The sequence below is a fragment of the Syzygium oleosum genome, unplaced genomic scaffold, assembly GCF_021117445.2.
Source record: "Syzygium oleosum isolate NSW1041296 unplaced genomic scaffold, Sole_v2.1 Sole_v2.01, whole genome shotgun sequence".
Taxonomy (NCBI): domain Eukaryota; kingdom Viridiplantae; phylum Streptophyta; class Magnoliopsida; order Myrtales; family Myrtaceae; genus Syzygium; species Syzygium oleosum.
Genome location: NW_026607485.1, coordinates 36,476,307 through 36,502,958, shown reverse-complemented (window position 1 = coordinate 36,502,958; position 26,652 = coordinate 36,476,307). Strand labels below are relative to the sequence as shown.

The following is a 26,652-nucleotide window of genomic DNA, read 5'->3' as shown; positions in this document are numbered from 1 at the left end:
CCAACGAGGAAGGAAGGAGCGAGCTGGACTCGTGGACGGGGGGACGCAACGTTTTTGTCTGCTTTGGTTTTTTTATTTATTCATCCATAGACCTGTCAAATGAATGAGTCGGATCGAATTTGGGTCGGATCATAAATGGTCCGATCCAAATTAACTCATTAACCTATTTATGATCCATTTATGTATAATGTAATTTTCTTGACCCATACCTGACCCGACTCATACCCGATCAGACCGATATTGCTAAAACACTTCCATATTTAATTAAATCTAGAAAAATTCATACCCAAACTGAGATGAGAGTACGAAGTGAGTGAGCGCAAAATTGAGTAAAGGCGAGAGAGATGAGTTGAGTTTAAATCAGTTGTAAACTCATTTATGACCCATTTACGACCCATTTATGACCCATTTAATACTAATATTAGACTTTTACCAATTTATGACCCTTTTACTAATATATGGGTTAAGAAATGGGTTTATGACTCATTTTGACAGGTCTATTCATCCATTTCAATCTAATACCTTTTGGAATTAAGTAACGAAAAACATCAAAAATTATCGTCGAATTGCTGAGTTAGATGTAGAGGTGTCAAAATGGGTCTTAAATCCATATATGACCCATTTAAAAATAAATGGGTCATATATGGGTCACTTTAATTTTAAAGAGTCAACATTAAATTGGTTTTAAATTTTAAAGCTTAAAGATAAATGGGTCTAAATTGGTTGAGTTTGGAACCCATGTCCAACCCACCCACTAGACCCATCCACACACTCTCTCTCTCTCTTTATAAACATGTTTATAAAAAATCGAAATTTAATTATTTTTATTTTTTATCTTTTTCTTTTATTTTTTCTTTTTTCTTTTCTCTTCTTTCTTTTTCTTTTTTTTTTTGTTCCGGCCGGTGGTCGGCCACGGCGACCGGCCACCAGGGCGGGACGACCTCGCCGGAGGCCGGCGAAGCTCGAGCTTGCCGGCCTCCGGCGAGGCTCGAGCCTCGCCGATCTGGCGAGCCTCGAGGCTTGCCCGATCCCGGCGACCTCGAGGCTCGCCCGATCCCGGCGACCTCGAGGCTCGCCCGATCCCGGCGAGGCCTCGGCCTCGCCAGATCAGCGAGAACGAGCTTCGCCGGCCTCCGGCGAGCTCGTCCTCGCCTGGCCGGCGACCGGCGATCGACCAAAAATAAAGGAAAAAGGAAAAAATAAAAATAAAAAATAATTTAAAATTCGATTTAAAAAATAAAAAAAATATTAAATTTTTTTTATTTTCTTAGATAATGACTTTATGGAAAATATTTTCTAGAAATGTCGCATTTTTCGTAAAACAAACAGAACCTCAATTTAAAAAAAAATTATAAAAAAATTTCACTAGCTTTGTATTGCATAAAATGTTTTAGCAGTATAATTTAAAAAAAAATCATAAGAAACAAGTATTCCTAGATTAGGTTAAATATAAAAGTGTTTTAGCAATATGGGTCGGGTCGGGTATGGGTTGGGTATGGGTCGGGCTGGGTATGGGTCGAGATATTTACACTATGAATAAATGGGTCATAAACGGGTTAATGGGTCAATTTGGGTCGGACCATTTATGACTCGACCCAAACCCGACCCGACCCGACCCACCCGTTTAACAAGTCTAGTTAGATGATAAGTGGTAATTAACAGATATACTAGTTTGGATTTTTACTCTCCATTTGTCATAGGTATATAAATTTGTGATTTTTCGTGAGATAAATTCATCACAGATATATCAGTTTGTGATTTTTTTTTATATTAATCCAATTTAATATAAACTAATGGTGGATAAATTTATTACGAGCGTATCAGTATGGAGTTTTTTATGGTAAAAAAATTAGTTTATGATAAATTTGTTACCGTCGTACTAATTTGGGGGTTTTTTACGATATTTAACCCTTTATTTTATTCATGCATTTCAATCTAAATACTTTTTTGGTCAATTTTCAATGGTCCACAGAATTTGGCCTCAGCCGACATTTTTTAAGACAAAAAAAAAAGTTAAATAATTTTCCTCGAAATAAAAAAAGAAAAAACAGTGGTGGTTCAGAAGGGCTCGGCCCATTGGGCCATGATGGGCCCGAGTGGCACCGGCCCGTTATCCTCCCACTGTCGGGAGCAAGAGGTATTCGCTGCTCTATGAAGCCAGCCTCGCGGGGTCCCCTTCCACTCTAGGACCCGCGTGCGGCCCGAGCCTTCACCCGGTCCGCACGTGTCAGCTCTCGGCTTGGAACAGGCGGGCCAGAAGACTGCCACGACGAGCCCGGCCCGCAGAAGCTAAGCCCATGTCCTACCACAGTGGCGCCCCTGCTCGGTTTACAAGCCCGCGTTACCCGGCTCGGCGAACAACTTCGCGTTTCTTCATGAATTGTAAAGTTTCTCGAGCTCTTGGCGATGTGGGACTTTGTTCGGCTCTGTTCGGATGGTTTTCTACGTTTCCCCCTCCATCAGAAACACTTCAGAAGTCTGTGGGGTGTGTGTGTGCACGATTCTTGACTTCGTTGGGTCCCGGAATTTTCCTTCCGAGGCTCCCGCTCTTCTCCTTCTCCAGAGACGAAGGCCGACGGAACCGGATCGGACGTGTTTCTTCTACTGGGAATCGCTCGTCGTATCGATCGTCGGTCTTACGAGTTTCGTGTTTTTTCCGCCTATGTTCGTGAGATATTTAAGTTTCTTCTCTGCCATCAGAAAGCATTATTACCAAACAGACGATGGGCCTGAGCAAATTGACCCGTGCAGCTCCGAATACCCCACATATTTTCCACGCCCTCCATATATTGTCCACTCTCGAAAGCATCACCAGCAGAATCCACGATGGTGCTACTGCTATGATGATTGACAAAATCTTAGGTCCATTTACCATCACCCATAATCAGACATCAGATCATGAGGTTCCTACATGAGAGACCTCCTCATCATCATCTATTATTTCTTACCAAACGAATCCAAAATCAAGTTGGGTTTGAAAAGTAAGAGTTGATTTCAAGAGTATCTCACTGAGAGCCAAAGACATAAAGGAAAGAACCCACTTGGAAAAAGTTCTTCTAATCAACTCCATAAAGATATATATTATGACAATGGGCTAGGGATGTAATCATGTTTTATTTTTGGTCGAAAAGTATCAGATTTAAACAACTCGTGCTGATATGACCAAAAAAAAAAAAAAAACAACTCGTGCTGATAATTATTGAAAGATTAAAGCTTGAATTTTTTTTATTAATTTCCTCATTAGTTATCTAGCAGTACCATCCTTCTTAGTTCTAAAGTCCTAATCTTTAACAAATTAATGGCACATCGGACTTGGGAGGAAAGATTGATGGGGCCGGTAGAAGCAACCCATGCGATCGTCCGGCGAGATCCTCCTCTTTTTGGCCGGGTTAGACTGAATACGAGTGAACTATCAAAATAGTCATAAACCTATTGCACTTATACCAATTCAGTTTAAAAGTTTTTAATTGTGCTAATTGAGTCTTGAACTTTTTCTCGTCTTGCCAATTGAGTCCATCTGACTAATTTTGACCGGAAATCGCTGACGTGGATGCCGGCCGTCATACACGACATGGTCGGCGCTGAAGTGAACATTTTTAATAATATTTAAATTCTTTTGAATTTTTTCCTTTTCTTTACTTTTGTTTTTTTAACTTTGAGCTAGCATGGGTCGCCCGCCACAGGCGAGGGCCGGGATGCCCTCGCCGGCTCAAGACGAGGATCGCAACGCCCTCACCGGCCCCAACCAGGCCATCACGGGCCCTCGCTTTGCAATGGTTATGATTGTCCATGACATAAGTATAACCATTGTTATCAGGGTTCCCGACTTGCTAAGATAAGCTATATATATATATATATGGCTCGCTTGTGACAAGTATTGTTATTGCTATTTCGTTTCCTACCTATCCGTACTTGGTTTGCAATCATGCCCTCAACCCTTTTGTTCTCATGAATCGATAACACTTGCTCGGACTTGAGCATGTTCTTTAAAGACTCAAGGGGAGATAGAGAAAGAAACTCCCCTATATAGTAGAGAAATCTCTTTGTAAGTTCTCTCCATATTACTTATCTCCCAAGATGAAAAACAATGAGAGGGAACTTAGAGGCTTGTGGATGGAAAATGCAGATTTCACGTCAGTTTCGGTTAGCTATCGTCGGGAAAGCAAGTATAGTTGCCTCCCGCAGCCGAGGAGACACGGGGGACCTTCGACTCCCGCTTGGTAGGCTTGTGTGATTCATGATGTTCCTTAGCAATCATCGATGATATCCATGGCGAGACATGAATAACCTTTTTTTTTTTTCCTTTGTTGTAACTGATAGGATTTTGAAGAAATTCATGTTGGATGATGGTTCATGTTTAGTCAAAGCCAGCATGCACTTACTTGATCCCCCAAAACGCCAATCGCCAAAAAGAAGAAAAAGGAAGAGTTACAAATCAAATCAAATACGAGGAAATCTTCAAATTTGGCCCCCTTTTTCCTTCTTGCCTCGACAGTGCGTGGTGGCCCTCCCACTATCCGATGGCTTTTCGTATCCCGATCGACATGGCAAAGAAGCCATCATCCTCTCCCTTCAGCACGGTCAATTCGAGCAATTTCGCAAAGCGCTCAATCTTTGATAAAATATGACGTATGGATCGGGATTTACTTAGTCGTTGGATACCCATCTCGATAAGAACACGGGATAATTGTCCGAGAACTCCTAAACATATTATACGGCGCCCAATTCAGTCCTAAACTTTTCAATTGTGCCGGTGTAGTCTTGATTCTTTTGACAATTTTCTGATTTAGTCGTAAACATTTCAAATGTGTCAATTTAGTCTTGACCCTTCCGAAGATTTGCCATTTTAGTCCTATATTTGGATAATCCGCCGGAAGGACGATATCGACAAATCGTCAAAAGATTTAGAACTAAATTGGTACAATTGAAATTTTTATAACTAAATTGACTGCCGTACAATAGGTTTAGAACTTTTTGGACAATTTTCCCTGAGTCTTCGCCAAGCTTGCGATTGAGTCCATCATAATTTGAAGCTTTCCTTCTTGATTATCCCGTTGTATTATCCTCCTGATCACGCGTGCGCGAAAATTTCAAGAGTCTTCTTTGTCCGTGGACCCAGCAAAACAAATTACACCCTCGAGCTTTCCAACGCTAAATGCATTGAGAAAGGCCATAATGGAGAGCACAAACTTTTTTTTTTTACTATATCTTCCACCACCAATGCTAATGAATAAGGCCACTTACAAATTAATCACGTGTTTAAGTCGATATACTCAAGGCTTTGTCATAGTGGTTGGTGGGTCATATGGTCATGGTTTGGATCTGAGCAAGTCCTTAAGCTAACTTTGGGATATAAAACCTCCGGGGTATTCCCTGGTGAGAGGAAAGAAAAACTTTCTCTTCAATTAGGAGAGCTGAGCGTGCAGACACCGGCACGTTAAAATAAGGAACACGGTCCTATCAGTCTGCCGAGTGTATACATCTGAACAGGCAAAGCGGTCCCAATCGAAAACTTACTTCCCTTGCTGTGGTGAAGTACCCTTCGGAAACCACTACCAAAAATCCACTCATAAATTTAAGCCTCGTGTTTTATTTTAATGGTATGTTTAAGTCGATATGCTCGAGACATTGCCATGATGGTTGCGGGTCATACGGTCCATGGTCACACTAATCAACCCACCAAGGGCAAAAAGCATGTTGATCATGATTGCAAACACCAAAGATTGTCGACAAAAAAGGAACGGTCGAGAAATCGGGCGGAGCAAACCATAGACTTTTTCCTTTATATCTTTTTTTCTCGGAAAAGATCTTTTCTATAAAGAAATCCAATGACTTAAAAGATAGGTGGATCCATTATCATTCGACAAGAGAGAAAAAAGTTATTTCCATGATAGTCGATTCATGTATTTTCAATTTGAGTCGATAATGTCGATAAGTACTTTGATTACCAAATCATATTGAGAACATTGATGATAGTTAAATGCCTTTACAGGATTACACGATTCCCGCAGGCCGAGGAGTTTGGCTATCCACTACCGCTTTTTACTTTGATCTTGAGACAGACAAAGATCCTACGATGTTCAAAAGAGAGTAAAGAAAAAAAAATCAAAGCAGAGAAAAAGAAAACCTAACACTAAGTAAAACTGAAGCTGAGAACTTATAAGAGAGCTTCAAAAGAGGGAAGAATGCCGAGAGAGAGAGAAAAGAACGGAATCCTATATTGATACGATCCAATAACTTTAAATTGAACGGATCGGCACGTAATTCTCTGCATACTCAATTCTCTCGTAAGGAATTAACCCGCCGCACGATATTCGGCTCTCGAAAATCCCATCAAATCGATCTCGACGATTTTACATATGAATCCTCGAATGACTTGATTAAAACTATCAATTTTTCAATTCTATCATATTTTCAATCGGTCACATGAAAAGATGGCTTGTCGAAAAGCAAACGACCCTTTTCCTTTTTGCTTTCTTTACTTTTTGGGGGGCCAACCACTTTCACGTGAGGACCCCGGCGAGAAAGGTCGCGGGCGGTTTTATTACGTGAACGACAGCCCAACCCAAAAGTGTCCCCCCCGCGAAATTACCTCAACGCCCCCCCCACGACGCGCCGCCGCCGTCATCGGGCGGCGGAAGCCGTCGTGGCTCGGTGAACTTCCCGCTCGTGGTTATCTTGTCGCCGCCTACTCCACGGGCGGGACCCACCCCCGCGGATCCGACGTGGCGGATCCTCGGCCGAGCAGATTTCCACGTGGCGAGCACTTTTGAGGTCCCGTCTGCTCTTTTTCCCCTCCTGAACCTGAACGTGAACTGAAATGTTCGTTCGTGTTTTCCCATGAAGATGTCAAAACTGTCGATCTGTCATCCACACCCTCTTATTCTTCCTCTTCTTTTTTTTCTCAAGAAAATGTGCTTAAATAAGTATTTTGAGTTATATACTAAAGGCTTAATATCACGAAAAATCTCAAACTGACATCCATATCACAAATTTAACTTAAATTAATTTTTTGATCATCGAAAACCCTAAATCGATACACATGAGATAAATTTACACACCATTGATTTCCGTTAAATTACACCATTAAATTACCGAGTTAGATTGCACGTAATAACGTGTGTACCAGTTTGGCATTTTACCTATATGTTTGTCACGGGTTTACCAATAACGAATGGTAAATTTGTCACAAGTGTACTGATTTGGGGTTTTTGACGGTCAAGAAATTAGTTCTGAGTAAATTTGTCACAAGTGTACCAATTTGAGATTTTCCGTGGTAAAAAAATTAGTCCGAGACAAATTCGTGCCGATTTCGGGTTTTTCGTGATATAAGAGATCGAGCTCCGATTCCATTATTAGAAATTAATTGTTCCTGGATTTTGTTGTTGAGTACTTGGGTCTGTTTTTTTAATTGCGGATTTGTTGCTCATTTTCCATTTTCTTGGCCCTTTCTTCTTGAAGTTCTCCGCATCTTCGAGCAACTTGTTGAGTTATCTCCTCAAATTGGAAAAAAAATAAAGTAAGTAAGTAAGTAATTTCTTAATATATAATACATTAATTCCCCCTCATGACTATATAATATATTAGAATGTTAAAATCAGCGCACCACCCTTCCAAAAGCTGGCCTCCTTCGTGTACATCGGCTACGTCTCTCGTCTCTTCCGCAGAAACCCTCCACCGCAACAAGACGACTCCTCCTCCTCCTTCCTCGTCGTACACAATCTCGCGTCGTTTGCCAAAAACGAGGATCGATTTGAACACCCAACAGCACACACAGAAGAGAGAGAGAGGGAGGGAGGGAGGGACGGAGGGAGGGAGGATGAAGTTCTGCAAGAAGTACCAGGAGTACATGCAGGGACAAGAAGGGAAGAAGCTCCCTGGTGTTGGGTTCAAGAAGCTCAAGAAGATCTTGAAGCGGTGCAGGAGGAGGGACTCGCTCCATTCCCAGAAGGCCCTTCAAGCCGTCGATGATCCCCACACTTGCCCTGCTCACTGCTCTGGTTCGTTTCTCTTCAATCCCCCTTCCATTTTTTATCTGTTCTCTGTGTGCTTTTTCTTGTGGTGTGTCTGCAATGTTGATCGATGAATTCGTGTGCTTGCGTAGATATGAATCTGCTGTTTGGGTAAGTTGTGTTCTCATGGAGGTGGTGGCCTGAATTCTTTCTTGTTTTTTTCATTTGGAGCCGCCTTGCATGTCTATCACGGTGACTAGGGGTGTAAACGGTTCGGTTCGGTTCGGTTTTCTTGAAAAACCGAACCGAACCGAACTCATTAAGGGTGCCCTCTTGAACCGAACCAAAAACCCCTTGAACCAGAATTGGAACCGAACCGAAAAATCAATTTGGTTCGGTTTAATTCGGTTTGGTTCGATCAGTTTTCGGTTTCTTCTTTTTTTTTTTTTGCTTTTTATTCATCGCCGCTTGGATCGCTCGCTCTCTCCCCTTCCTCTTTCTCCTGACCAACTTCTCATTCTGCAACTTCAACTTCTCGTTACGAACGGAAGTGGAGATCGCCGGTCGGTCACCATGTGCGCGGAGCCGCGCGGAAAAGCCACTGTGGCGGTAAGCCCTCTTTCGAGTGAGCTGGTTCCGTGCATCTACAGCTCGTTCGAATCGTTCATGACCACCGGCGATTCCATCAAAGGTAAGGTCCAGAGGCTCTGCAGCTTGTTCGAATCCGCCAAGTCCCCGTCTCGGGGCCCGATGAGACTCGGCGTATAGGAAGGAGCTGCAGGGTTTTCGTTGCTCAAAGCCTCCCTCTCCATTTCGAGGCCATCCACGAGCTTGCCTAACCCACTCCTAGCCCTCCACCTCCGCATCCCTTTGGTGAAGCGAGGGAAGAAGAGACACAAAGGTAAATCAAGCGTCCCTCGATCCGGTATGAGCGTCTGTTTCTCATCCTCTCAGACGAACTCGAGGAGAACCCATATTCGCCCGATCGGAGCTCAGACGGTCGTAGGCTGTCGTACCACTTGTACAGGCGTCGCCGGGTTCGACGACGACGACGACTTCCGCGAGTCCGACCTCGGTACGAGCCGACGATCCCGCATCTCCGCCGTGGTTGGATCTGCTGAGGAACCCGCAGATGATGGCGAAGAGGACGAGGATGAGGTTGATAGTGTCCCAGCTCTTCTTGACGGAACGGGGCCAAGATCTGGGAAGTAAGGCTGAGGAAGACGAAGAGCCAGAGAGAGTAGCACCGGTCTCGAAGAACCTTTTAGGGTAAAAAGCAAAGGGTGTGTTTTCGGTTCGGTTCGATCCGAACCGAACCGAAATAAACCGAACGAAAGAAAAAGAATGGTTTTTAGTATCCGAACCGAAAACCGAACCGAACCGAAATGCACAAAATTTTTGGTTCGGTTCGGTTCGGTTTGTATCTCGGTTCGGTTTTTCGGTTCGGTTCGACACCCTAACGGTGACAACTGTGCACGGAAACGTCATTTTCAAGTGATGGAGCCAACGTTGACGCCGTGGATAATATTTGCTTCTCGTTGCTTCTTTGAAATGTTCTGCTGGTTTTTCTTTGGCTTAAGCCTCGATATAAACAGACAGGCTGTGGGAAGCGGTCTAGTTGACTTTGTGAATTGCAAGAATATTTCAGCCATCTTAATGCTGATTGAGAGCGAGAGAGTGAGGGAGGACTTCTCGGTTTCCAGGAATTATACGAGGAAAGAACTGCACTCTTAAACAAGAGTGAAATGGGGATGAAGTGAAATGACTGAAGGGTTATTATGTCAGATTGTTGTTGAAGCAGAGGTCCCTGCACTGTTAAGTTTAAGTTCAGGAGGTGATTGATAGGATTAAAATTATAAAAAGGCTGGAGAAAAAGAAAAAGGAAAAGAAAACTATGGAGCATTCTTAAAGAGTCCAGGCACCAGGAGATTTCATTAATTTCAATCGCCTTCGGTTTTAAATTAGTATCCGTTTGCCAACATCCATCCGTTGTTGATTCTTTTAAGCTCATCAGAAGTGAAAATACTTGAAAAAGAAGGGAAAGAGAAAAATCCCCTGATAGTTTCAGTGCATGTTTAGCCTTCTTAGTTCCACTTCTTTCCATCCGCCAGAAAAAAGTTCCATTTCAATCCCCAGATTCCGTGGTTTATGTTAACCATCTGCTTTTACGATCATCGATTATCCATGAGTTCGCCTTTTCTTTCTTGCTCAGTCTAGGAATTGATTTTGCAGTGTGTGATGGAAGTTTCTTCCCTTCCCTTCTCGAGGAGATGTCTGCTGTTTTAGGTTGTTTCAACAAGCAGGCGCAGAAGTTGCTTGAGCTTCACCTGGCTTCGGGATTTCAGAAGTATTTGATATGGTTCAAAGGCAAGCTTCGAGGAAACCATGTCGCTTTAATTCAAGAAGGAAAAGATCTGGTCACTTATGCGCTGATAAATGCAATAGCCATCAGGAAGATATTGAAGAAGTATGACAAGGTATTGGTGGTTCTACAGTATTCACCCTAGAGCTGAGAGACTGCAGCTATACCAGCCACCACCAAACTTCAAAATTATGTTTACTTTGAATAATTTAGCATAGAGAAAAATTTGCATGTTACTTCTACGTTTCCCTATTAAAGAATTCAAGCATCTTACCATGAATCTTGTCCTATATACTCGCCCTGGCTAAGCTTTTCCCCCGACGATTTTATAGATTCATCTCTCTACTCAAGGACAAGCTTTCAAGTCACAAGCACAAAGGATGCACATGGAGATCCTCCAGTCTCCGTGGTTGTGCGAGCTTATTGCTTTCCACATTAATATAAGGGAGACAAAGGCCAACTCTGGGAAGGGCCCTGCCCTTTTTGAGGGTTGCTCTCTAGTAATCAATGACGACAAACCATCGCTCTCTTGTGAACTCTTCGACTCTATCAAGCTAGATATCGACTTGACCTGCTCTATATGCTTGGTGAGTTCCCAAAATTGCAAGTGCATTTGTGTTAACATATATTTGTATGAGAAAGTAATCGAATCTTCAGTTTCCCCATGAGACATTAGCTTTATGCATAAATGGACTTTACTCGCTGAATCCATGTCATTGTATGAAATTCAAGGGCTACTAGTACTGTTGGGTGGCCATGTTTTTAACATATTTAAACATCGTCTTTCATCATTTTGAGGAAGAATAATAAAAAAGATGTCATCGTGGTTAAAGAATTGATCAAACAATGAGAGAATATGTCAATTAGTGTACATGTAGCAGATGGATAATCTACTTTTTCTTGGAAAAACAGGACACGGTGTTTGATCCAGTTTCTCTCGCTTGTGGCCACATATACTGCTATATGTGTGCTTGCTCAGCTGCATCCGTTACGATTGTTGACGGACTGAAAGCAGCAGAACCCAAGGAAAAATGTCCTTTATGTCGAGAGGTATTGATCTGTTGTTATCTTCTTGTTCCGTAATTTTCAGTTTGTTCAGTAATTGGATTGGACTTAGCTTGGGAGAAAATAGAACTTATACTCCTAGATACTTGTGGAAGATAATGGTTCATTCTTGTCCGACATTTAGCAGCATCAGACATCCAAAAGAGAATGCCGAATGCGAAAGAAGTTATTAAGGGCTTCTACTGATCATAAGAGCATATACCAAAACATGTCAGGTCATTGGCGTTGACACCCGTTTACAACTTCATCCCTTTTCATCATATAAGAATGAATGTAATTTTTTGTTTCTGCTGCATGAAAAGAACTGAGTACTCATGTCTTATTTGGACAATGACTTCACTCTGTCCATACAGATTCTCGTAATCCATTCAATAATGTTCAGGACAGAATCAGTACAGTTGGTTTTCACTTGGATATTGGGAGCACATAACCAGACTAGTTAGTTGCTCATCACTTCTTTGCTTCATTTCAGGCCGGAGTTTTTGAAGGCGCTGTACATTTGGATGAGCTCAATATATTGCTCAGCAGAAGGTATGCCACTGCGCGAACTCGGTTCATTTTTAGAATAGTCGATTTCCCTGGTAACTCTCTGCCTTCTCACCACACTGTTAATTCAAACAGTTGTCCGGAGTATTGGACGCAGAGGCTTCAAACAGAGCGAGTCGAAAGGATCCGGCAGGCGAAGGAGCACTGGGAATCGCAGTGCCGAGCGTTCATGGGCGTGTAATAAGACGGTTTCCATTTAACGCGATCGATTCCTCTGTTGCGTATTGGCAATGCAATTATGTTTGTAGTCATGCGATTAAGCTGCACTGCTGAAACTTTCTCACCTTGAACGCCAAGATTATGAAATTTTGCGTTCTTGGGCTTGTTCTTCTGTTACTTATGAACACATAAACATGTACATTTGAATCTGAGTGTCTTCCATGATTGGTCATGGAACTCTATGGTATGTTGACTAAGCCCAGCCATGCTCGGGCAAAGTCCAGCACCTTGCCAGTTCAAGAAACACATTCTGTTCTCAAAATTTACTCAGGAATCCTGGTCGATAAAATTACGATGAGCATGTTAATTTACTGTAATGTAGCTGTAACGTCATTAATTCCTCAAAGTCATCAAATCGAATATTTGTCATACCTTAAAATAATAACCTATAAATAAAAAGAATGTATTTGTTTCGCGGAAAATAAACGAATGAAAAATATTTTCAGAAAATAAATGATCTGATTTCACCTTTAAAAAAATATAACCTTAAAATATCGCCCGATATAATAAACGAAAAATATTTTTACCATCCACCAGTTTTTGAAAATAAATTATTGTAAATATTTCAAACGATCATTTTAAGAAATTATTTTTCTAATCATTTATTTTTCGCAAATCAAACGAAGCCCTAATAAGCTCGACAAAGCTAATTGGATTGGACGTGAAAATATATATATACGTACTTAGGGAGAACTTAGGACACCAGGGAGAAACGATGATGCAGAAATATCTGATTTTTTCTTATTAAGATGTTAAGGTTATATAGAAAGTGAGCATCAAGATAAAGTAGGAACTATTAGGAAGAAGAAATCTCAATGCAAAATTTCTAGTACATAATACACCATCATTTGCCATTTAAAAATTGAAGTCACTGGTTTTATTATACAAAAGTCTCTGTTTGTGTAGAAAATAAGAATAGAAATGTATAGTTTTATTAGAAAAATATGAATCACTTTGTTGGAGCAACACGTTACCCTACCACCGTCCATAATCATCTTTCCGGTTCAAATCAATTAGAACATATATATATAATTAGTATAGTAATTTCATGGTGGGTAAAAATTAAGAATATACATAATTATATGGTGACATTTAAGGAAAAAAAATTCACAAATCGCCTCTTCACTAAACTTAACTTAATATATTATATTAGGCTATATTTTAAATATTTTTTTCCAAGATAAAAGTAATGTCGGATAGGTGAAAAGCAGTAGAGTGATAAAACGAAAATAAAAATCCATTAAAAATTCCTAGTGAGCCACGTCACCCCATCACTCTTCCCACCCAATCCTTCTAATATAAGATAGAATTCAGCCATATCTTCTATTATCTTGAAAAACCTGCCTACATGCTTGTCGCTTAATGGTTCATGAAAGAGGCCTTTCATGCACAACTTGTGTATCTTGGTTTGACAACTAAAGGGTGTGATGGGTAAAATAAGTGTCATGGCCCCAACTTCTCTTTGAAGAGATTCCCCCGGAATTGGGAAGACAGGGGAGTACATCGATCAGCCATGAACAAAATGCTAAACAAAATTTGAAAGCACAATGCACCCTTGAAAGAGTGTTAATGGATTACAGCATATTCCGCCGGTCTTAAGGAGCACAAACCGGACCTCTACCGAGAAAGTATCAAAGGGTTCTTATCTGTGTACATGCAATACCTTTTACACAGTTTCTCCAAAGTTGCGACTGAATGCTGCATTGCGTTCAGCTTCATGTCCCGGAACATCGCCTGAGGAAAACAAGAGCATTATAACCAACACAAGTTGCACAAACAGCAGAACGTTCATGTAGCTGAATTATTCGATCCGAGAAAAACCTGATAGTCATCTCCGTGTTTCTCGATCAGCCGCCCGACGTGAACACGTTGCATGGCAGTCAATGGCTGCGAAGGCGCGGATTTGCCATCTCTTCTTTTCTTCCCAAGAGCTGATTTCAAATCTGTTGGACAAAAAAAATTAGCAACAATCTAAAGTTGCAGAACCAAACACAGAACTTTAGTTTCTTGAAACACCAAAACATCAAACGTGGAACACCATCAGTTTGAGTCTTATATACAATATACAATAGCTTGGTAGAATGTCTGTATAGATCTACAACCATAATTACAAACATGAGAATATATCGAAATGATGAACGACCTAGATCTCCCCATCTTTTCGTTAAACAAAACCAATTTTTTCCAACACATTCGATCATATTCAAACAATCTACACTACGACAAAAAAAAAAACCCTATTAGTTAAATCTCTCAAGGAGAACCTTTCAAAAGACCCAATTAATTATTGATATTTTTCTAATTATATCACAAGGAAAACATCAACAGATGTTATCCTAAATATGCGTACAACATGAATCAGAATCACTAGCTAATCTTGTACTCCAGTTTGCAAGGTACTCTAAATAAGTCATGAACAGTAATTTTACAACTCTACTTACAGCATCCTCAACCCTGTAGAATGAAAGCAGCAAATGGTGCAATTATTCAAGAATGAAGCTATAGGGAGACTGATAAAGCAGATGAGATTTTGATTCTGTTTTGTAAATCTTGATCTCCATCTATATCTCACACTTCACAGACCAAGAGTTTGCAAGGAAAAGGTTCCACAAAATTGAACTTTGAATCCAATCATAGTTCTCCATAAGCAGAGATAGCGGTTAAAAAATGGAAATTCACATGGCTGGCTTAGTCAAGTTCCAGTATCATCCTGTATCTACTCAACTCAATTTCGACTTCTAGGGCTAATCAGCAATGCTTTCAAAACTAGAAAATTTATATGAAAAGTGTATCTCACAGGATGGTAGATGAAAAAGGAATTGTCTCTAACAGGCTAACCCCCTGAAGAAATTGTTGTCTGCTGCTCCATGTGAAGCATTCACAAAGAATAAGAATTATACTACGCTGCGGAGCTTATAATTTTCGGCAGATGGATAGTAACAGCAGAAAATTCTCCGGAACCACAATTATAGAATTTCAAATCCATATATGTCGAACTACCATTTTCCATTAGTGCCAATGCTACTATATCCAACTCCCCACCTTTCTAAAGTTAGTCAAGCTTGCTTCTTTCAATCAAATCAGCCAGAATCAATCCCTACATTTATCAAATGTGAAACCAACATACTCCAACAACGGCGACTCCATTTCGAGCCCAAAACGCAATGGCAGAACGAAGCTCAACACCCTGGAAACACGAATCGCTCACCGTCCTCTTCGAGGTCGCTGCCCGAGTCGATCATGTCGCACTCCGCAGCCCCGGCGGCCTCGTCGGACGGCTGAGGCGGCGGGGGCGGGACCTGGAGGGCGCCGCTCTCGACGGTGTGGGCGTTGCGGGACCGGACCCCGAGCAGGTTAGGGTTGGAGACGACGCCGAAGGACTTGTAGTTCCGGAGGACGCTCCCCATGTCGTCCCACTCGACGCCGCCGCCGACGGAGTCACGGATCAAGGACCGGAGCTTCGGGGGGAGGTTGAAGGCGGCCTTGACGACCCTGGGGTTCTTCTTCGGGAGGGCGACGCGGACCTTCGGCCTCGATTTCTTGTACTTCCTCCTCGACCTCCCCATCTCTCTCTCTCTCTCTCTCTCTCTCTACTGCGAATCGACTGCAAAATTAGGGTTTGCGATTCGAGAGGGTTTAACCGGGGGTTTAGGTAGGGAGGACGACGGTCGAGAAACGACGTCGTTTTTGGTCTCTTTGGCAGGCCGAGCAATTATTAATATCATATAAAAAAAAATATTTTACTGAGTTTTTTTTTTTTATTTTGAAAAGAAAGATATTTCCTACGTGTTTTTTTTCTTACAAAAACTGAAGCGGGTCATCTTCCGCCACGTGTGAATAATCGGATTTTTTTAATCTTAATTACTTGCCCTAAATGTGGTCATCAATGGCAGGACGACGCGGAATTATCTATATTGACTTAGGAGCCAAATTATGTATGAAAATAATTTTGTAAAATGTAAATGGGGCATGCTCGTATTTTTTCCCTCGAGCCTGTTATTACATACGTATCAAGATTAAGGGTTGCGATCCACTGCATCGATCACATCTCTCATCAGATCTCACATCTCGGTCGTCAAGACCATCTTCGATCTTCAAAACTTTCCAACCCTGTTGCCATGATTTTGTGGCCGTAAGATAAGATAAGTCCCTCAAGAACATCATAAACTCGTATGACCTTCCTGATTATTAATTCAGATCAGTTCTTTAGATTCATAATTTATATTTTCACGAGACGACAAGCTATCCATCGGTTCGAAAATTCGATGCAGAGTTTTGATTTCTTGCTAATAGTCACTGCGTATGGGAAGGAGCAAAGAGGGGTTACTTATATATAAAAAGAATTAAAAGGGTCATTATTCAGAAGCTTATAAAAAAAGAGAAAGACCATTTATTTATGTTCTTACAACCTTATTATACTCTTCGCGCAAAGATTGTCCCTAGAGCCGCAACGGTCACGTATCGTCTTTGAATCTCAGACTTTCCTATCTCGTACCAAGTTCCATCACCATCTTCTTCCTCCTCGACATCTCTCTGTATAAAACTCAGCAAAGAACATATTAGCCCAAAAACCCTAAACCCACATCGCTTACGATCTCCATCGCCCGTTTCCATCGCTTGGCCATGGCGACGGCGATGCCCAGATCGCAAAACTCCCAAACGCGAACGCCGTGGTCGCGTGGCGCGAGACCTCCGACGACCTACGCCGAGAAGACCGGCGTCTGCCACCACTGGCTCGCCGGACACTGCTCCAGAGACCCGTGCCGCTTCCTGCACGGCGGCGGCGGCGGCGACGGAGGAAGCCGACCCGAGGTTCGTCACCACCATTATCAGCGCCGGTCTCACGCCTACCACCGCGTTGCGCAGGATGATCAGGATCGTCGTCATGGGCCACGGGAGCAACAGCCGCAGAAACAAGACAAGCTATGCCATCGGTGGACTTCCGGGAATGACTGCGCTCGCGGCGAGAACTGCCGGTTCTTGCACTCGTGGTCCCGCGGGGGCGAGTTCTCCGTGGTCGCCCAGCTCCACGGCCACCAGGAGGCCGTCACCGGCGTCGGCCTCCCCTCGGGCACCGGCAGGCTCTTCTCCGGCTCTCGGGACGGCACGGTCCGCTCGTGGGACTGCGGCACCGGCGCGTGCGACGGTGTGTTCCAAGTCGGGCGCGAGGTGGGGTCGCTCGTCACGGAAGGTCCGTGGGTATTCGTCGGAGTCCCTGACACTGTCAAGGCCTTCAACGCGTCGACCGCCGCCGAGTTCTCCCTCGCCGGGGTCGTCGGGCAAGTCTACGCCATGATCGTGGGCAACAGCACGCTCTTCGCCGGCGCTCAGGACGGCTCCGTCCTCGCCTGGCGGATGCCTCCCGACTCCGGCGCCGGGGACCCCTTCCACTTCGCCGGGAAACTCGAAGGCCATCGGCTCGCGGTGATCTCGCTCATGATCGGCAACGGATTCTTGTACTCGGGGTCGATGGACTCGACGGTTAGAGTATGGGACACGGCGACCTTGGAGTGCGTGCGGACGCTGGAGGCTCACTCCGGCGCGGTGACGTCGCTGCTGTGCTGGGATCGCTACCTGATCACGGCCTCGACGGACAAGAAGGTCAAGGTGTGGGGACAGAGGGAGGACGGCCAGGCGGGCGATCTCGAACCGGTGTACGAGCGCGAGGAGAGCCACGGCGTGGTGAGGCTCTTCGGCATGCACGACGGAGGTGCGAGGCCGGTGGTGTTCTGCTCCTGCGAGGACGGCGCGGTCCGCGCGTACGAGCTGCCGTCGTTCGCGGAGAGGGGAAGGATCTTCGCAAGGAAGGAGGTGAGGGACATCCAGACCGGCGGCGACGGCGGCTTGTTCTTCACCGGTGATGATAGTGGCGCCGTCACCGTATGGAGGTGGCCGGAGAAAGAGAACGAGCCGATGTCCTCGGCGTAATCCCTGTAGAACTGGAGAAAGTATTATCTCTGTACAGTCTCTCAATGGACAGAAATTTTCTTTTACTTTCCCTGTTTCGGCTGTGTAAGAAAGTTGACAGTTTTTGATTCAGTCAATCAATCAAATATGCAGTTTTACTCCCAGTTGATGACTTGTCTTAATCGTGTGATTTCAATGTCGTATCATACTAATCAGCAACTAGAGAAGGGATTGTTTCTGTTAGAATGTGATTGATTTGATAAAAATTAAGATAAAATAAAGTTTAGGAAGTATTAATTTAATTGTCGGAGGTGTAAAGACTGAAGACTGTACATGTACTCTAGATGGGTCTCTAATTGCTCTGTTCAGTGCACAGGTGATCGTGCTCGAGGACAACGAATCGTTGCATTTCATGTTGTTTTACTAGTCGATCAACCCGTGCGATATGCCTAAATTATCTTGAACAACCCGATAGTCGTCGTCATCCCTAATCACGCCGCCGTGTGCTCATGCTATCCCGATGTCCCACCCGGCAGAACCATTGGGTATTCGCTTTACAAACACCTCGCGCAGGCGGTCGCTCCCGGTTGATGCCGTCGGGTCTCGTACCTTCGTGAGGCCTCCATTGGACTTGAATGCCCGTTAATGAGCCGACATGCGGCATTTGAAGCCAGGACGACCAGAGAAGAATGGGTTCCGAAACACAAGACGGACCAAGTGACATGGGAAGAAAAATGTCGCGACAACGATGGAAGGAAAGATGAGGGGTCGATGGAGAAGCGAAAGAAGATTGGTATTTACAATGATTTCGAAGGACGTAAGCACGATTTGAGTTTTTAGAGATAAACAAGTCATCCAAATCATCAGGATGTATGATTTCACTGTGACGGAAGTGGGAGTCGAACATCCCGCATCCCGCTTCTCGTGAGAGAAGGGTCGGCCGCTAAGGCAAAGCTCCGGCATCACTTCTTTACTCCGACTTCTTTACTCGAGAGAGCAGTTTGGTTTCGTGTTCTTGTTACTACTTAACGCAGATCTGCAGAACTATACCCTTTACAAAGGTGTTGGAACAAACTCACCAATACATGCGCTGCGATGACGCCTATCACACAACAAATACAGAGTCCAAATAGATAAACCGCCTCATCTTATTTGGATGCACAAGGGAGCAAGTGATTTTTGCATTATCCAATGAGCTAAATCGAAAATCAGCCGAGAAGACGAGAAGTTCAATCTTTCTATGCTATCGACCGTATAAAATCCGCCATGAATTCGCTGTGAATGTGTGAATGTGAATGCTAAACAGATTTCGTGTGCGCCTTGCACCAAGAGGCAAATCAAGGCTTTTTAATGGATATTGTCCAAAGAAGATCTGAATCAGAATGAACCGTAACTGTCTCCTCTCTGGCGATGTTGGACGTGCTTATTAAGCCACCAAACTTCATCTCCGTGTCAGCTGCGACAGACAGTCTTGATTCATCAGATTTTCATAATGAGAGGACAAACAATGGCAATAATTTAGAAGAAAAAAAACTAGCCGAATCTTGGCAACCGATTATATCATGCTGCCGAAGAATAATACTGTTTTTATCAGTGGGCACTAAGCGTTCATTTATTTTGTCCAGGACACAATGGCACGCAAGCGAAAAAGTTGAAAAAGAACCTACCTAGATCCCACTGGAGACCTGTTGTTGTAGTACTTTTGGAAGGTATCCCGATAGGAACGAGTCCACAATGCGGACCCACAACAGATGACAAAATATGGATCTCATGACGGTGAGTCCTCGGAAGTAATTGTATTAGGCAATCATCCGAAATAAGGATAATTCGCGTGTCCGAAAAACGACACAGCACATTAATGTTTCCAATCTCATGGTCAAATCGTCCACCAAGTGCACCGGCAACAAGAATACATAGCTTCCGATATGTCAAAAACATAAATTATTAGTTGTATGAAATCTCTAATTTGCAGAAAACTCAGTGTTTGAGAAAAAGCGAACATGAAGTACTAACAACAATAAAGAACAACTGATAGGAATTCACTTACATTAGATTTATCCAACTCGGGTGTAAAATCACGGATGTATGACACACACTTGTGAAGATCAGTAGTGTCTTGATCATGAGATTCATCTACAATTTTTGTTCCCTGTTCAAAAGCACAGAAATCAATATCCCAAGCATAATACCTGAACAGCAATGACACAAGCAGAGGTTTGATAACATCAGCCTACCAAACCAAGCACCACACGTTTAAGGATTTTGGCTAACACATAAAGATACTGGGGGAGTTGTAAGTAACATGAAAGCTCAAGCTAAAGTCATCTTAAGTGGGTCGGAATAGAAAATGGGAAAAATTAGTAAGCAGATGAAGATCCCTTGGTTCTATAGTTTTGGAAGAAGGGCGGGGGCAGAATATTGAAAGTTCTAACCTTGTTTACGGAATGCAATTGAGTCATAAACCTTTCAAAATTGGTGCAATCAAATCATAAACTTTTTTCTAAAAATGCAATCAAGTCATTTTAATGAACAATCCAAGAAATTGGCCAACATGACATTCATAAATTGCCTACCTGGAGACCTAAAGTTGCAGTTTTACATATATGCATTAGGAGTTGATTGCACTATTCAGTAAATATTTAAGACTTGATTGCATCAATTGAAAAGGTTCAGGACCAATTGCGATTCATACATAAGATTTAGGACTTCCAGCATTTTTTCTCCATTGTAGGGGAAATCACGAACGATCAATACATACTTCAGCAGAAAAGTTTCCATACCAGCTTTCTGTAAAAATCCATTACTTCTGTCCGAATCGAATCCATATCTCCTTTTATGACTTCAGGTTTATACCTGGAAGAAGTACAAAAGTTAGTCCGAGTTTATCTGCTTTACAAGACAAACCTATTCTTAACTGGAAATAACTGCCATAGACTGATCTGCAGTACTTACTGAACCTGGGAGATAAAATAGTATATATACTTCAATCATGGATAGGTTCGAATTCAATTACTAGTCAACTACTAGTCAAACCTCCAGCATTAAAAACTCAAAAGCTCTAACAATGATTGCTGCATGGCATTTCGGCTAAGTTAGAGACTAATGATTTCTGAAAGGACGAATGCCAGCCTATTTTGTCTAATTATACAGATAAGTGGATGTGAACAATTTTCACTAGGAAAGCCTCTAGCAAGTATGACTAATCAACAGATCTCTAAGCAGGCCTACTACTTATTTACCTAGTCTAATGAAGTATATGGTTGGCTTGAAGAATTTGAGGTTATAATTGGTAATAAAGCTCTCAAGATTTAGGCAATTGCAGATGGTATAACTAGTAAATATGTCCTCCTCTCAGGGAAACTTGCATATGCTTTTCATAGTTCAGAGTAAACACGACAAACAAATCACTCCTATCACGAGCAAAAGGATCTATGGAAGAAAAACAAGAGAAACATGGAATAGCACCAATTAAGCATCATAAAAAATCCACCTGGCAGAGAAGTATTAATTAGAAACCCAAGTTCTATTTTTTAATAAGACAAATGCAAAAAGTTCCACTCGCTTCACTAACATTGACAATGGAGTAATTAGTTGATGGACATGCAATGACTTATACTGCGTTTCACTTTCATGACATACTCAAAATAACACATTGGCCTGAAGTAATAGGCATTCTAGGTAGAAACTTGAACCATATAAAATCGAGTTTCTTTGGTTTAACAGAAAACCTGGAAATCACATCAGATGCTAACCTGGATGATTTAGGCCATCCAATATGTCTCTGTTGACATGGCATCATTTCAAGAAATCACATCAGATGCTAATGTCGATAATTAACGGCTATTTACCAGTGTTAGTGTCTAATTTGGCATTATCCGTCCGCAATTTTAACAAAGGTCTCACATTGAACCATAATTGAAAAGTTGAGGCTATTTACTGGCCAACCAGTCAAGAGTTCACCGTATGCTAATAGCAGATCAGTATCCATTCAGGTCCTAATCGTCATCTCAAGATCCACTAATCATGTTGTTACTGCCGGGTTCTTACTTTCCTATATGGATCAAAGGTGCCAACATTGAAAAGTGACTCCTAATTTGCTATTCATGATCGTGACTAACAGCAGCTTGCATGTTCAACTTAGAACAGAAAATGAGAAGTAATGGCTGCATAATATCCAAACTAAATGATAAGAAATTGCTTTCAAAATATGCAACAGAAACGATATGCAGTTTCTTGCAGAATATACGATCAAAGTAACCTTTACATAGTTTTTTGAGCAAAAACAGCAGTAAGTATACCTAGTAATTTTGGGTACCATATCACAGATTAAATCAGTGGATTTCCTTGCTTATGCAGATTTCGGTTGGGTATACTTGCAATTCTATTACTAGTATGGTTTTATTTTTATCTGCCCTTTAATGTGGCAATCCATATATGGAAGGAAAAGAAGAAGAAGAAGATGAGAACCCTAAATTGCCGGTCAATTGAATCGCCTTGACATGGTGAAAATGTTCAACAATACTATTGAGAACTTCAACGAGTGAAATATTGTCGGTTAAAAACACTTTTTTTTTCTTAGGAACACAGTTTTTTACATACTCAATCAGAGGCTGTTTTGACCAATGAAAACCACCAAAAATAACAACAGTGAAAAGTATCCACCATGGATGATATACTTAAGAAGTGTTGGGTACAATCCCACATTACTTAAATACGTGGTTATAATGTGCCTTATATACAATTAGTCTTCCTCTACCTAACGGTTTAAGCTTTTAGGATTTTCTAACAAAAAATAAAAAAAGGAAAGAACTCTCATAAGTAGTGCTTTAGGCAATCAAATATTCGGAAACTTGATATTATCTACTTGATACTTTAAAAAAAAATTACTTGCCACTCCTACAATCTAGACTTTTATCCGTCTCTCTTCAAAATTGACCATTAAAGAAGACTCCTCAACAATAACCAAGCACAAAAGCCCATTTCTATATAATTTAATATCAGATTAGAAAGCAGAGAGAAGGAAAAAAATATTTTGAAAGCTCATCTCATGTATGTCAAACATAAGAACAGGTTCTATATTGTTTTTAAGCTAAGTGGGAGGCTCATCTAGAGCAAAATGGGTTTGAACAATGTGTTTACACAAGACATGAGGAACTTGGGAACAAAATCAGGTCCACTATGCATTACACATGCAGCAATAAAAATAAAAAGTTTGCTCATTCCACCCAACAAAGCCTAGTTGAGACTAACCATTTCCCGACCCTAGACAGTAGCAGTAGTGAATGCCGGCACTGACAGGTAAAAACAACCATTCTCTTCACTCAGAGAAGTTGCTCTGGATGCTCAAGAGATCACTAGAGGTTTCATATTGGAACATGCAACCCCTAAAATTGATCCAAAACGTTGAGGATGAACAAACATTGGAGGAGAATCGCGGTCACATAAAATGTATAAATTTACAGGAAACTGTGCTCCAAACTGCTCTACACCTCCATATCCATGTAGTTGTCAGTTTGTTCTAGCAGAGGCCTAAACGATGACCAGAGTGGTGAAAATTTGAAACAAGCCCAGACTCTAACATAAACGGGTGCAACCTTTTCGCTCTTTTCGAAAAACAGCGAGCCACATCTATCCTCTCTGCTGTTACCTACCAAAGTATCTTATCTCAACTACCGTGGCTTCGCACAACAATTACCCTACTAAAAATCTCTGTCCAATTTGAGGCCTTTGAAACTAATCCCACCACAGGCTCTAGCCTTTAAGCGAACGGTTAAAGAGACAACACAATGGCAACAGCAATCATTCCAGTTATATGCGGTCACGTACTCCCATCACCACCTACTTCCCTTCGATAGCTTAATATCAAACAATGCAAACACAAGTATGTCAAAAATGAAGTCCACGGAAACACGCGAGTTTCTTCTCGGCGGATGCCTCGAACTCAGGAAAAACACAAAAGGCCCGCACCGATCAGACATAACGCATACCGAAGCCAAACCAGCAGAACTACCGACCTGTTCCTGACAGCGACGGCGTCCTCGTGCGGGAGCAAGCCGGGCATGTCGTCGTACACGCGATTCGCGCCGCCGTCTGCACACATACGTATCCGTGCTGCTCTAAACAGAACACACGAACACACAAGGCGCGGAGGAGGAAAAAAAAATCCGAGTCAAACGAACCGACATCCGGACAAACGGTAAAAAACCGACAACCGAAGAAACGGATTCACCGGCCGGTGGTGGGGGGGGCGACAAAGAAGAAACGAAGTACCGTGCTTCCAGAGCAGGGGAGTGAACCGTGGGAGCCGCTGGTTGAGCAAGACGAGCGCGTAAGCCGGAGGGGCCCGGTCGTCGCCGTCGCCGTCGGCGGCGGCGGGGGGAGAGGAGGGGAGGAGGAAGGAGGAGCAGTGGCGCATGACGTCCATTTCCGGCGAGGCGGCGCGCGGCGGCGGCGGAGGAGCGGGAGGCGGCGGAATCGGATCGGAGATGGGAGATCGCAGAGAGAGAGAGAGAGAGAGAGATTATGGAAGGGGCGGCTGGGAGGGAGGGAGGGATGGTTGGCGTTGGTCCAATGGTGCAGTGCAAAAGGTACGACTTCTCTCTCTCTCTCTCTCTAGAGAGAGAGAGATTTGACCCACGGGGCAGGAGGAGCTGCACTACGGATATATATATATATATATATATGATGAAAAACTCCACAATTAATACCACCAAAAATTCCATACGGATACATCTATGACAAATTTATTACAAACTAATTTTTTGACCATTCGAAACATCAAACTCAATTTTATCCTAAATTAATTTTTTTGACCACCAAAAACTCCGAAACTGGTACATTTGTTACAATTTACCCTTCGTTAGTTTCCGTTAAATTGGATGAATACCGCGAAAAATCCCAAACCGGTACACCTATGGTGAATTTACCCTCCGTTAGTTTCCGTTGAATTTTACCATCAAATTGCTGAGTTAAATGATACGTGACAGCCGTCAAATGTACCAATTTAGGGTACAGATATACCGGTTTATGATTTTTCGTGATATTAATTCAATTTAAAGAAGGGTAAATTTTATCACATGTGTACCCGTTTGGAGTTTTTGGTGATAAAAAAATTGGTTTTGGATAAATTTGTCACGGGTGTACAAGTATAGGGTTTTCTTAAACAAGATATCTTTTAAATTTGCACCTGTAACGGGCTAGCGCCGCATCTCCCCACACAAGATGCCATGTCCCCCCACCGGGCCTCGGCTCACACGGGTGACGATTCGTGCTATTTGTATTTGCCAATGCATGGGGGAGCAACCACCGCCGGGCCCGTCGGCGGCTGCCCGCCTACTAAAATTTAATTTGAGGAACTTTGTTTTGGCGCCGTCGTACCCAAACGGTTTTCATCGATATAAGATTTGTCTTGGGACGGGCCTAACCGATGAATGCGCCCTCCATTTTCATGCAAGCAAAAAACGGAAGGGAGTCGGCAATGCTCATTCCACAATAGTGCAGCAAGCAGCCGCGTACTGTTTCGTCACAAAAGAGACGAACATCGATATCGGCCGTGTGCCCCACGAAAGGAATCTCAGGACGCGCTCCATTTCCCTCCTCCTTTCCCCATCTAAACGTTTGTCTGGCCTAAAACAAAAGGGCATTTCCGGGTTCGGGAAGGCGATCCGAAACGGCATCGCGGAAGCTGTCTCTCTCTCTCTCTCTCTCTGCTCGTCATGTGAGAGGCCCCCCCCCCCCCCCTGTATCGACGACCAATCGAGCAATCGACGCTGTCGCATTCATGTGTCCCTTTCTAGGGGTGATACAGGATAGTCCGGCGCTTGGCAGAGAATGGTAGTTTTCTCGGGACATTCTTTAACAAGCAAACAACTAAAACTTTCCAGGGACCTAACTCAACGGTCATATCTTTCGCATGTCGGTCTATCTTCGGCGTCTTAAAACCTTAAACCATGAGGTTTGACTACAACTATGATAGTTTATCTGCAGAAGAGTTTCAACTTTGATAGAGAGATGGGTAAACGGAAATTCAGGTTAGATACTGACGGAAACCTGAACACGAACTGATTTCGCGGTTTGGTAACTTGGAGCTCATTGGGAAGGGGCCATAGACAACTAATTATCAATGAAGCCGTTAAAATGCAGGACCAAATATATTTATGAAATCACAAACTTCAATCACCAAATCATCACTCGATGACATATAACAGAACTATCTTAGGGTCCATTTATTTCACAAAAAATGAATGATTTGAAAATTATTTTCCTGAAAGTAATCGCTTGTATCGATTATAAAAATGAATAAACGAATAATATTTTCACCAACCACAAAATCATTTCCAACATAAATTGTCGTCGACACAAAAAAAAATTTCATTAAACTAACTATTTCAAGCGATACAAACGATCATGTTTCAAAAAAAATATTTTTCAAATCATTCATTTTTCACGAAACAAAATCCAATCACCCACGCAAATGAAAACTAATGACTAATGCAAGGCAACATGATGTAAGATCCAGAACAACCAAAATCATCTACCACTTCATTTGCAGTTTGCTGCATAAGAATGAGACTTGACCCATCATTTGAGTAGAAAAAAGGG

The 26,652-nt window shown here is 42.6% G+C and overlaps 4 protein-coding genes across 7 annotated transcripts in view; 2 read left to right on the top strand and 2 right to left on the bottom strand.

Moving 5' to 3' along the window:
- Positions 1–7,592: 7,592 nt before the first annotated feature.
- LOC115682055 (probable E3 ubiquitin-protein ligase BAH1-like 2) lies at positions 7,593–12,321 on the top strand. Its single transcript, XM_030606194.2, has 6 exons — positions 7,593–8,000; positions 10,185–10,429; positions 10,647–10,901; positions 11,227–11,364; positions 11,852–11,910; positions 12,001–12,321. Exons 1-6 carry the CDS (start codon positions 7,820–7,822, stop codon positions 12,104–12,106), a joined length of 984 nt encoding a protein of 327 aa, XP_030462054.2. The 5' UTR covers positions 7,593–7,819; the 3' UTR covers positions 12,107–12,321.
- Positions 12,322–13,569: 1,248 nt separating this feature from the next.
- LOC115682638 (nucleolar protein 16) overlaps positions 13,570–26,652 on the bottom strand; it is a 36,508-nt gene continuing 23,425 nt past the window's right edge. The window contains exons 2-4 of one of the 2 annotated variants that reach the window (XM_056320597.1): positions 15,353–15,722; positions 13,966–14,087; positions 13,570–13,878 (exon numbers count right to left, since the gene is read on the bottom strand). In XM_056320597.1, coding sequence (XP_056176572.1) covers positions 13,762–13,878; positions 13,966–14,087; positions 15,353–15,710 — 597 coding nt within the window. In that variant the 5' untranslated portion in view covers positions 15,711–15,722 and the 3' untranslated portion in view covers positions 13,570–13,761. Of the gene's footprint in view, positions 13,879–13,965; positions 14,088–15,352; positions 15,766–26,652 lie in introns of those variants that run through there. The other variant, XM_030606919.2, reaches the window with a different exon arrangement.
- Positions 16,768–18,072, top strand: LOC115680920 (zinc finger CCCH domain-containing protein 48-like). The gene has a single exon (XM_030604761.2). It carries the CDS (start codon positions 16,768–16,770, stop codon positions 18,070–18,072), a length of 1,305 nt encoding a protein of 434 aa, XP_030460621.2.
- LOC115682626 (thiamine pyrophosphokinase 1) lies at positions 19,182–24,610 on the bottom strand. Of its 3 annotated transcripts, none has more exons than XM_030606906.2 (6): positions 24,322–24,610; positions 24,066–24,162; positions 20,832–20,904; positions 20,099–20,200; positions 19,719–19,968; positions 19,182–19,507 (listed from the first exon to the last, which is right to left on the bottom strand). In XM_030606906.2, the coding sequence occupies exons 1-6, from the start codon at positions 24,473–24,475 to the stop codon at positions 19,389–19,391; spliced, it is 795 nt and encodes a 264-aa protein (XP_030462766.1). In that variant the 5' UTR covers positions 24,476–24,610; the 3' UTR covers positions 19,182–19,388. The 3 variants fall into 3 exon arrangements, with proteins under 3 accessions (XP_030462766.1, XP_056176562.1, XP_056176566.1); XM_056320587.1 differs by having other exon boundaries at positions 24,066–24,167; positions 24,322–24,448; XM_056320591.1 differs by lacking the exon at positions 24,066–24,162 and having other exon boundaries at positions 24,322–24,423.